Source organism: Rosa chinensis, chromosome 7 (genome assembly GCF_002994745.2).
Source record: "Rosa chinensis cultivar Old Blush chromosome 7, RchiOBHm-V2, whole genome shotgun sequence".
In the NCBI taxonomy this organism is placed as follows: Eukaryota; Viridiplantae; Streptophyta; class Magnoliopsida; order Rosales; family Rosaceae; genus Rosa; species Rosa chinensis.
In genome coordinates, this window is record NC_037094.1 from 51149896 (window position 1) to 51162211 (window position 12316).

General features: G+C 37.9%; 2 protein-coding genes across 2 annotated transcripts; one reads left to right on the plus strand and one right to left on the minus strand.

The window, feature by feature from the left end:
• Positions 1-5161: 5161 nt before the first annotated feature.
• On the minus strand, positions 5162-5849 carry LOC112179373. The gene has a single exon (XM_024317771.2). The coding sequence runs from the start codon at positions 5703-5705 to the stop codon at positions 5310-5312; it is 396 nt and encodes a 131-aa protein (XP_024173539.1). The 5' UTR covers positions 5706-5849; the 3' UTR covers positions 5162-5309.
• A 1914-nt stretch (positions 5850-7763) lies between these two features.
• LOC112175581 (pentatricopeptide repeat-containing protein At2g06000) lies at positions 7764-9778 on the plus strand. The gene has a single exon (XM_024313268.2). It carries the CDS (start codon positions 7893-7895, stop codon positions 9636-9638), a length of 1746 nt encoding a protein of 581 aa, XP_024169036.1. The 5' UTR covers positions 7764-7892; the 3' UTR covers positions 9639-9778.
• Positions 9779-12316: the final 2538 nt, after the last annotated feature.

The following is a 12316-nucleotide window of genomic DNA, read 5'->3' on the forward strand; positions in this document are numbered from 1 at the left end:
GATGCCTGAAAAAACTATCACATTAATTGCTGCCTTCAGTTTATGCTTTGAGAAAATGGACATTCAATGTACCTCCATGATCAAATTTAATTTTGATCAAGAATTAAGAGACATTTGATGGCTACAAATATGAGGGTGACTAAAGTATCCAAAGTCACGAAATATGATACATAATGTTGCCTACTAAATTCTCAAGTCCTTGATTGGCGAAGATTCGTTGCCTAAATATATATGGCTTGATATTATCTTGCCTATATATATGAGCCAGACAGACTCAAAAATGTGGGGGGGAAACAAGGACAAATAGGCTCTTATATTTAAATGAGAGTGGATAACTAAAAATCCAATGAAGATTACTTATTGACTTTGTAAGTCAGAGTTGATTTTGGCCAATACTCTGACAAAACCACTAAACTAAAGGCCAAAACCTAGTGGTTAATACATCGAGGGAGATGAGGCTTATGCTTATAGACAAAGATCAAGAGTGATGGTAACCCAACCTATGTGATTGGAGATCCCATGAAGTAGGTTCATATGGGTAAGAACAAGTCACTTGTTGGTCAGTGATGCACTACCAAATAAAACTATTGATGGTCCCTTCCTATGGTGTAAATAAATAGTGCTTGAATTGCAATGTGTAAGGTTGAACAAATGTTCTTAATGAGTGTCATAGCCCAAACATTTGGGTGGTGTGTTTGTTTGCAGTGCACACTTGATGGATTCACCTATATGGATGTGGAAGTGGGGCCGCTTCCGAGAGCAAGGCATACTCTCTAGAGCATTCATAAATATCCAGGAGGGCGCATGGCCTATTTGCGCCACCCCGCTTCGAACAACTTGATCCGAGAGTTAATGTGGATGGTTAGTTATCTGATTCACAATTAGAAATTTTGGTTCATAGAAAATTTTATTTTCACCAAGGTTTCGTGGGTCACTACTAATTTGTCCTATGACTGGTTCATAGTCCAAAAGACACCAGTTCCGATGCATTGATTCTCACTTTCTTTTGGTATTCCTTATCTTTCACTTTCCTTGAAATTTTGGTATTTTGAAATAGTGGGGGATTGTTGGAATTTAGTTAGAATATTTCAAAATACCTGCTATTTTTGAAACCTCTTTTGAACCGTTATTTGCAAATAGTAATAGCCATTAATTCTTTTTTATGTCATTAACTCTCTTTGATTGTGATTGATATAAAGATTTCATTAGTTTTATTCATATACCATTCATTTGGTCAATTTAACTCAGCAATTATATTGGTTCATTCCTTATTTGATACCTTTCGTTTTGATTCTTCCTAATTAATGTCATTATATTCATTTCGGTTATATAAGTTACATAGCTTAATTGCTATTGTCATCGCATTGATCATTCTTGCCATATATATAATCCCTAGCTTTCTAGATACAAACATACAACAGAAATTCAACCTCCTTTGTTTCCTTTCCGAGTTCAAAGTATCCATGTGTTTCCTTTAATTTATCTATTCTACCAAAAGAAAGTTTCAAGCTGTTCGATACGATCTGAGTATTGTGAGTGTACACCTACAAGGCTACACCGAGACATTGTCTCCGAGGGGCGAAATCTACTCTTAAGGGCAGTTTACACGCCTCAACCTTAAACTCTTTTTGAAGTGTAATCATTTGGTGGCGGCTCGCAAATTTAAAAGATAAGTGTTGATCTTCTATTTTCAGCTTATTATGGCATTAATGTGATTATATTTATTTACTAATAAAATATTATATTTGTGGAATTTTGTAGGAAACGAAATCTGGTGACGGAAGTAGCATCCATCGACCAAATTTTCCAACAATTAATCTATGTATATAATATGTGAATATATGAGTATTGCTAAAAACTAAAATTATTGACCTTCAGTAGAACATCTTTATGAGTACTGACCCTCAGTAGCTTACACATGAAAATCATGTTATGTATTTACACAATCATGCAGTATAAAGAATAGGATTGTAAGGAAATCAAATGATGCATCCCACATTTTCAAAGCAATGAATTATATAGATTCTAGAAACCAACAACTTTAAGGAAATTTTGAAGGTATTGAAACACACCTCAGTAGGGTAATGACCCTCAAAAGCTAACTCAGTTCCACTCAAATATGAACTCTAATGTTGACCAAAGGAACCAAGATATTTAGAGCACATATGTTACTGTAAAAATTTGAACTCTTCCATTTTATCAAGGAAAAGAAGGATACTGACCCTCAATACCACATTGCACATTTTAATGCTACTAACCCTCATAACTCAGGTTTTACTTACTCCAAACAGACTGTTGCTACTCAATCCTCACTAGTTTTAACTACAATTAAAATTTTAATGCTACTGATCGTCAACACCCAAATAGGCTACTACTACTTAATTCTCACTAGTTTTAACTGCAATTGAAATTTTAATGCTACTGACCTTCAAAATGATGTCCTCAAGCTAAAGAGGCTACTGCTACTCAATTCTTACTACCTTTAACCAAAGTTGAAATTTTAATGCTAAAGAAATAGATTCATTGGTAGTTATTGTAGAGAGAAAATAGTGGGAGAGAAAAGTAGGTGTTGTGGAATCATTTCTTTTTAAATTTCTTAATAAAAATCTATTTTATAATTGTCCTATTTATCATTGTGATTTAATTTATTCTCAAAGTTTTTTAATCTTTCAGGGTTAAATCTGTCAAAATTTTCAGTTTTAGCTAACAAAGTCTCTTCTCTTAATAATAACTAACTTTTCTTTACACATGCTCTGCATGTTTAAGTATTTTTTTTTCCTGAAAATAAAAAAGAAAACAGTTATTGCAGAGAAGAGTTAATGGGATAGAAGAGTGGGTTGTGGGTTTTTTTTTTAATAAAAATATATTTTGTAAATGTCATAATTGTCCTCGTGATTTAATTAATTGTCAAAGTTTATTAACTTTCTAGGGTCATTTCTGTCAAACTTTTAGATTTTGGTTAACAAACCCTATTCTCTTAATAATAGTATAGATATAGATCTAATTAATACCTCAGCTTTGCCTTAGAAGAAGAAAATGCAATCCAAAAAAGAAAAAAAGATGCTGATTTCATTTTCTTAGTCGGAAGGGAAAGGCAGGCTCGTGGATGAGGTGGAGGAGAAGGCCCTTGAATAATTTGGATTGACTTTGATATATTTCTTCCTGTAAACCTGAATCCATGTTCTATGGGATGAAGAAGAACTTGCAGGCTTATTTTCTTAGTTCATCATTTAGTACTCTGTGTGTTTGGGCTGTAGACTTGAGCCCACCCTAGCCCAAGGGCCTTTAAATGGTCTTTAGACACTTTCTTGTATCTGTTTTGGTTTAGGGCTTGTTTAACGGGTTTGTGGTTAGTCCGAGTCAAAATAATTTATTATTTATAAGGGTGGGATAGTAGGAAATTTGATATTTAGAAATAAAAGTGGCTATTTTTTTTTCTTTTTGTCTCGCCAAGAAACAAAGGTGACCAGGTGAGAGTTTTTTTTTTTCTTTTTTTTTCTTTTAGAGTAATAATCAACCACTTTATTATTAATAATAAGAAAGATTACAACTTAAAGATATAGAAACTAAATCAAAATGAAAAATAACAAAAACAATACTAGATGCAACAAGGCATTGGAATTAAAATGTAACAAGGATACTAAGGGATGCGATAAAGCATTTAAGGAAGCACCGGGCAGAAGCTGGGCTATGTAAAACGGTACCAATAGTATGGTCGACCATAACGCAAAGATATACGTCAAATAGAATGCAACCTTATATCAAGGTAACCGGCAGTAATGAGACCGACCTTGCCTATTGCACCCAAAATAATATGTCAAATAGAGAGCAATGTTATATATAAGTAACCAGATAACAAAATCCATAATTTAGAAAAAGAAAAAGCCCATTAGCAAGTTTACTAGGTCTCAAATACGAACTCATATAGCATCAAGCCCATGCACCTCTCCCGTCACAAGACCCAAGCCCAATTGAAAATGCTTTGGGCACCCATCCAGACCACCACTTACAACCTTGGAGCGCCACACTGGCGTCGAACTGCCGCACCTCCATCCCTCGCCTGAGGAGGAGTGTTGCACCGCCATCACCTACAGACTGTCACGCCGCCATCGGTCGCTAAAGTGCTATCACCTGCCACAAACTCCCTCTGATCTAATTTGGGAAGCAGAAACCAGAAACATATCTTGGCTTTCATCGCCGTTCCAGCAACTGCACTATGCTGGAAGGCTAGGTTGAAAAACAGCCAATCTCGAGCCCCTCCCCCATAAAACCACCCTACGTCAAAATCAACTTCAGTTGCGCTCGAATTAGGTAGAGTCGCCCAACTCTCAGTGCCGTCCTGATCCAAGAGGATAGCGCAACATCTTCTTCTCCCCATTGAACAGAGGAGCCATGCTCAGAAGGGATATGAAAGAAAGAGGTTGCCACAGGCCAAGGTGTAAGCCATGACACGATACAGGGCACGAGATAAGTCATGGGCGAAAAAACTGACACCGAAGGCGGTATCAGAATAGTACTCCATCGATGATGGAGGAAGTTACAAAGAGGTCGAAGGCAGTGCTCTCCCAACCCTAGCAGAACAAGCCCTCTAGGTATTTTCATGAGTTTTTTTTTTTTTTTTATCACAATATTGTTGTGACTAGATGAGATGTGTGGTTATTATAGTTAAATATCATCTGGCACATAGTAAGTATTATTTTGGGCTGTAAGTAAAACACATAAGTGAAATATGTAGAGTTCTGTGTGGATTCCCGAAGAAAGAAAAACCGATTTATCGCTCATATCTGGTTTTGTTAGTTATTTAGTTTTGGTTAAAAATCAATCTTCAGAAAATCGAACACTCTCATCATCATCAGCTTTTAAATACTGCAAGAAATTGTGTGTGAGCTTCACCGAGATTAAGACATACTCGTGAAAAAAAACATGATAAATTGAGTTAGAATTATGGTAAGATTTCTTTTTAGATTGTTATACACACTTTTAGTTAATTGAGTTAGAATTATGGTCGCAAGCGTTACTTTTAGTTAATGACATTGTTGCTCTCACCAGTCACTACTGACCAGATACGCACAAAAACGATCTAATTGACTACTACTGAAATTGAAGAGTTCTAATACAAAATCGAACTTCGACGATATTACCAATAGAAACAGATGCATCAAAACAATGATGATAATGTAAAGATCATATTCACCATTCCAAAATCTCCCACAAACTTGACAAGCAAAATATACCAAAATGGAAAATGTGTATGATATACAAAAATGTAAATGAAAAAAGAAAAGAAAAGAAAAGCATGGAAATTGCAATCAAGCCAAAAGAGGCGTGTTAGAATCATTATCATCATAGTCCTGAATCTCCTGATACAAATCTTCATCGTAGTCTCCACAATCGTACACAGATCCGACCAGCAACAGTTGATCCTCCAAGTACCTCTGCAGCAGCCCCATCTCTTCTCTCCTCTCCTCTTCCACCTCCGCGCATCGCCCTTCTTCGCATCGGCGCAGCCGATCGGCGTCCGCCTCGTCGTGGGCCAATTTTCCAGGTCGGCGGCGGCAGAGGTGGAGGCAGAGCTCGGCGGCGCAGAGAAGAGGGAAGGTGGCGAAGAGGAAAGGGATTATAATCGGGGAGCAGAGGAGTAGAAACACGCAGCGGCTCCGGCGGGCTCGGAGCCACGTGGACGAGGAGGATGCGGCGGCTAACATGACGATCGGAGGAAGGATCGCGGCCGCTGGATGGTGGCGGAGGAGGACAAGATTGAGATCGACTTCATGGCCGTTGTGCCACTGGTGCTCTGGCTTTTTGGGTTTTTGGGTTTCGAACAAAAGTGGGTGTTAGAGGGAGTGGAGGTCACATGAGTGGAGTTTTATATACCATGTGGTTCCATGTGATGTGACCTTCTGACTTTCCTGGCTTTCTTCTTCGTTTTTCACCTTGACAGACACGGACTGTGTTGTAAGTTGCATTAGGCTCGGGTAATTAGAGTTCATCCAACACATTTGAGAGTAGACTTGAGAAAATAGATCGATTCAATCAATTCGGAGAGAGAATTGAGAAAGTTCCTCTTTTGGCAAAATGTTGATTAGGGAGTGGAGGTAGGTTTTTGGTGCATTTTTACACTCTTGTATCTTTCTCTACCGTCTTACACTTATTTTGGTGAGTGATTGTTAGGAGGTAAAAAATGTTTTGGTTTGCCACGGTTCTGCTTGGAACTGAACTATCGAGATGAGATAAGACCTGATTGGTATCATATTGGACTAAATATTGTTTACTCCCTAAACTTTTGCTCAAAACACATTTCAATCTCGCACATTCTAATTTGACATGTTTACTCCTTGAATTCTCAATTATGAACTAATAGGTCCATCCGTTAAATATCCGTCTAATTTAGACGTAAATCAAAAGTAAATGTGTCTTTTTCCTCTCTTCTCTCTCTCCATAAACAAATTCCCAAATTTCTTCTCTCTTTTTGGTCTGATCCCAAACCTTCTTCCTCTTTCATACCATCAACGAAAAACAAAAAACAAAAAATCCTCTGTTCAGCAATAGCCGCCGTCTCTTCAAGTCAGAATCGATCATGCATGATGAGAAGAGGTGATATGATGGTGATAATTGGGAGAAGAGTGGAACTCTAGTTGGCATTGTGAGTAGAGCAAAGATGAAGAGAATCGGGTGCCTAAATTTGGGTGTCCAAATTAATTCTGAGTAACCAAGACGTCAGCGCATGGTCCCGGTTTTGGCGTCGCAAGACAACATGCAGGCCGGGCTCAACTCTTCAGAATTTGGTGAGTTCGATGGTGGTGGAGGTGAGCTACTGTGGTGCTTGGAGACCAGCTGGTAGAGGGGAGAGGGAAACCCAGATCTAGAGAGAAACTCCTCAAACTCTCTGTATAATGAAAAATCTATGAAGCATTAGTGCTCTTATTTGATTGAGAGAGATGGATAGAGAGGGCTGGGTTGAGATTTTGATTCAATCAAGAAGAGAGAGGAAAGCAGGAAAAAAAAAGAATTAAAAAAGAAAAGAATTGAGGGGCATAATAGACATTTTAGTGTGGGAGGGATGGCCACATCAGTGACTTGATAGATAAATTAGACGAAATGGACCTATTGATTCATAATTATGAGTTCAAGGAGTAAGGGACTGAAATGTATTTCAGCAAAAGTTTAGAGAGTATACAGTATTTTGTCCTATTAAATTTGAGATTAGATTTGTTTATGTAATTTAATCCACATTCCTGTCAATGAAGAGAATAGATCAATTCAATTAATTTAGAGAGAGAGAGATCCTTCTCCACTGTCTTAGACTTATTTTGAGAAATTGGGTAAGCAGGTGTTTTGGAGAGTGAAGTGACCCGATTTTGTGTCATCTTTTCCAGATTGTGATGTTTGAATGCTTCAAATACTTAAATCGATCGACCGATGACGAGTATAAAAAGCTAGACATCGCAATCACAATTAATAAATCGTATCTTGATTTCATGAGACTATCGTCTTGGAAAAACGTTGGAAACTAAAATTTGTTATAACACAATGTATTATGGTAGAAATAAATGAGATTTCTAGATTTTTTTTTCTTTCCAATTATTAACTCTTTTTCTTATACAAAGGTGCATGTAGATTAGATTAACTTGAACACTATCGTTGGACTTACCATTCATGGTATTGGGCCTTATGACCAAAGCCCATATATGCAGGGACGGGCTCCACAGACAAAACCCTAAGAAACCCTGAATGAATCAAAAATTTCAGCTTCATTATGCATTTCTGGTATCTGGGTTTTACTCCGTATATCTCATCCCTCGATCAATTTCACCATTACATTACATGGTCTAAAACCCTCACTCCTACTCTGTTTTTGCTATGCTGAAACCACTGGGTTTATCTTCATCCCCATGAAGATTCACGACCCGAACCCAAAACCCGGTCAAACCCAAACCCGAATTCTGATCGAGAATGTCTATGAGAGCCGCGCTGTGCCCGACGACGGCGTGGCCGTGCAGATGAGCCTCTTGTTCTTCACAGCCCGCCCCGCTTTCTGGGCTCGAGCCTCCAAAATCGCCGCCTCCCATTTCCACACACTCGCCGGAGCTCGCCCTCGACCCGAAAGAGAGGTACTGCTAAACCCTGAGGCCTGGTTTGTGAAGGTTGTTTACACTCTCTTTCTTCGCTCGCATTCTTTGGATTCTTACTTGGGTTATTTGAGCAAGAACTTAACGCCTTCGTTGGCCTTTGAGGTTATTAGAAGGTTGAACAACCCCAATTTGGGGCTCAAGTTCTTTGAGCTCAGTAAGTTCAGTCTGAGTGTTAATCATGGTGTGTGGACTTACAATTTTCTTTTGAGGTCTTTGTGCCAAATGGGTCTTCAAGATTCGGCTAAATTGGTGTTTGATTACATGAGGATTGATGGGCTTTCGCCCGATGAATCAGTTGTTGAGTTTTTGGTTTCATCATGTGCTCAAATGAGTAGGTTGGATCTTGCAGAGAAGATTCTTGATGAGGTTCATTGCAGTGAGATTAGGCTGTCGAGCTTTGTGTACAATAACTTGTTCAATGTGCTGGTTAAACAGAATCAAGTAGATGAGGCTGTTTGCTTGTTCAGAAAGTATGTGGGGTCGCATTGTTGTCCGGATAGTTGGATGTTTAATATTTTGATTCGAGGTTTATGCAGAACTGGAGCAATTGATAAGGCTTTTGAGTTTTTCAGTGATATGGGGAGTTTTGGTTGTTCCCCTGATGTTGTTACGTATAACACACTAATTAGTGGACTATGTAGAGCTAATGAGGTAGATAGAGGGTGTGATTTACTCAGGGAGGTTCAGTCAAGAAGTGAGCTTTTGCCTGATGTTATAACTTTTACGTCGGTTATATCAGGCTATTGCAAATTGGGTAGAATGGAGGAGGCCTCTGCCATTTTTGATGAGATGATTAATTGTGGAGTTAGACCAACTGCAGTTACTTTTAATGCACTGATTGATGGATTTGGTAAAGCAGGTGACATGAGTTCTGCATTTGCTATGTATGAGAATATGCTCTTCCATGGTCATCGCGCAGATGTGATTACCTTCACTTCCCTAATTGATGGCTATTGTCGAGCTGGGCACCTGAACCATGGGTTACAGCTCTGGCATGAGATGAATGCAAAAAATGTGTCTCCTACTGCATATACTTTCTCTGTGCTTATTAATGCTTTGTGCAAGGAGAATAGACTGCGTGAGGCACGTGATTTACTGAGGGAACTGAAGTGGAGTAATGTTGTTCCAAAACCTTTTATATATAACCCTGTGGTAGACGGATTTTGCAAGGCTGGTAATGTTGATGAGGCGAATTTGATTGTGGCAGAGATGGAGGAGAAGAGATGTACCCCTGATAAAGTGACATTCACCATTCTTATCCTAGGGAATTCTATGAAAGGGAGAATGACCGAGGCAATTGGCAATTTTAATAAGATGTTGTCCATCGGTTGTGCCCCAGATAAAATCACCGTAGATTCTTTGATATCTTGCCTCTCCAAGGCTGGGATGCCCAGTGAAGCCCGCCGCATCAAGAAAATCGCATATGAGGACCTGAATTTGGGAGCGTTATCTATGGGAAGACCTCATCATTTGAGAGCAAATGCAGAAATTCCAGTGGCTATTTGATTGAATCTCCACCAAGTAATTGTGCTTAGAATTTTGGTTCCAGTGGTTGGACATGGTAAGAAGGTCTCACCATGATTGTATGCCCAATATTAAATACAATGTGCTCAGTTTAGTGGCAAGGATAAGCCAACAACCTGTAAGTACTTTGGCCAAGGTCAGTTTTGCTCAACTGTATATTTTGTTTGCCATACATCCTGTGCATTAGGCTGGCCATGCGAGGCAACTAGGACATGGAGACACAAAGATAGATGGGAGGGAGGCAACTAGGACTTGCTTGATTATATATTTCATTTGCCTTGCAGCTTCTGCTAAGTGATGTATTTTTCAATAGGCTGACCCTGCGAGGCAACCATGGAGAGAGGAAAGAGATGGGAGGGAGGGAAATCCCGTGCTTCATAAATTCAAGAAATCACTTTGCAGCAAATACTTGTTGTGCATACAAGTTCCTATAATTACTAGATCATCAAGTTCATGGCACAAGTGATTACCTTGTTTCTTTTGTTTTTGTTTCCCAACGATTCTTCTAAATCATGAAGATCATTGCCTCTATTTGATTCTTTACTGCATTATCAAAAGGCTGTTGTTGTATGAATTCCATTGATGCCAATAATTTCATGCCTGAAATTATATACATAAACCATTTAGTTACAGCCTCTAGTAATAAAAGGTTTTCAAATAAAAGACAGAGCCAGCGATGAGGACTTCCTGAGGAAATCAAATCTTTTAGATCTGGTTTCAATTGAATGTAATGGTGGAAACTTCAGGAAATGACATGTTATCTTCTATCACTCACTGGCTTTTGGTTTTGCTCTGTCTTTTTGTTGAAGAGAAGGCAAAATGAATAATCTATTCTTTTGCATGATCTTCAAGCAATTTGTTTAGTATTCTTTTTGGAATCTACCACTTTATATTCTGCCCCTTGAGTCCAGACTTTCCACCTTTCAGTCAGCTCTTCAACTTCAGCCCAAAAAAAAATGTCAGCTCTTCAACAATCACGTGTCTTAGATGTCATACTCGTGTTGGTGATGGAGAAGTTTGTGGCAAGTAAAATGGTCCTCGGTATCCGGTTCATGCAAGTTTTGGGAACAGGTAGTTGATGAATTGAATTATCAATGATATGTATTGGCATGACAATTCCACTTATTTATGAGGACAGAGAAGAAAGTGATGAAGAGGAATCAAATGCAGAACTCAATGGTGTTATTGATTTTGAAGGAATCAAAGGTATTGATGACGTGAATAACTAAAGCTAATTTTGTGATTAGTTCTGGTTGTATTGCTGCATGATGCTTTCTTTTTAATGCCTAAAATAGTGGAAATTATTCTATGCACCGACGGTGCAAATGACTCAACACTTATAAGATGATCTCAACTCTTGATATTTATGATTAATATTTTTATTAATTACCTAAGAGTATTTAATATAATCTAACCATCCATTTATGTCGGTGCAAGTGCACGTCGGTGCACTGAATCCTCCCCTCCCAAAATAGACATGCTTCTTTTTTTTGTTGAAATGCAAAATATATAGGCTAGTTTTCATTTTTGGGTTTGAATGTCAATTCATCACTCTGATTTGATCTGAAAAGCTATTTTATTCTATCAATTATTTTTTATGTAGATGGTTGCAAACCAAGACCAAATGAAAGCTACAAGCTAATGGAAGGACAAAATAAACTTTTTTTTTTTAGCTACAATGGAGGCACAAGGCCTAAAAAAAAAAGAAAAAAAAAACCTAACTAGCCGCAATTGTTACAAAAGATCTAGGCCTAAGAGCATCTTTAGCAATGCTAGCCATTTTTAAGTCAAATTTTAGCTAAAATATCTAAAAAGTCATTTTAGTTAGCCACTTTAGAAATACATCTGCTTCAGTGCTCTTTATTTTAGCTAGTTTTGAATTTATATTATTTTTTAAATGAAGATTAAATAGTTTAAATGTATTTATAAATTACATAAAATAACTTAAAATGAATGTTTTAAATTATAAAGAGCCTCAGCCCACTCTCTATATTCAGGAGCGAGATAGCTAAAAGTTATAATAGAGAGCCACTTAGGAGTCTGGTGCAGCTTTTAAAATAGATAAAAAGCTAAACATGCTCTCCAAAATAGCTAAGGAGCCAAAATAGAGAGTCTGCTAAACATGTTCTAACTAGGCCATCAATGTCATCCATTAACTATTTGATTGACAAATATAGGAGGACGTGGTAAATAATGTAAATATAGAAAATCAAAATCCATCTATGTGCTTCTCTTTGCTAAGCAATCAGCTACCATATTCCTCTCCCTATGAACATGATGGATAAGTAAGAATCAAATAAAAATAGAAAAGTTTTGCAGCTTGAGAACAAGGTATCTAGAGGGTGTAAACCAATATCACTGCTATTAAGGTTGACATTTGACAAGCACTTTAGAATCAGATTCAATCATAATATGCTTAATGTGAAGATTACTAGCCAAATGAAGACCATTAGGAAAACCCCAAGCTTCTGCCTGCGACACTTCACCATGACAAATGCATCTCATAAAACTCCCAACGCACTCTCCAGAACTAGGGGTGGACTCAGTTTCATTGGTTAGTTTTTCGTTACTACCCGAAACTGCACTGCAAATTGAGTTAACCGATATATCAGTTCGCTTTGGATTCAGTTAATTTTAACTTCGTTAACATCGTTGATTTA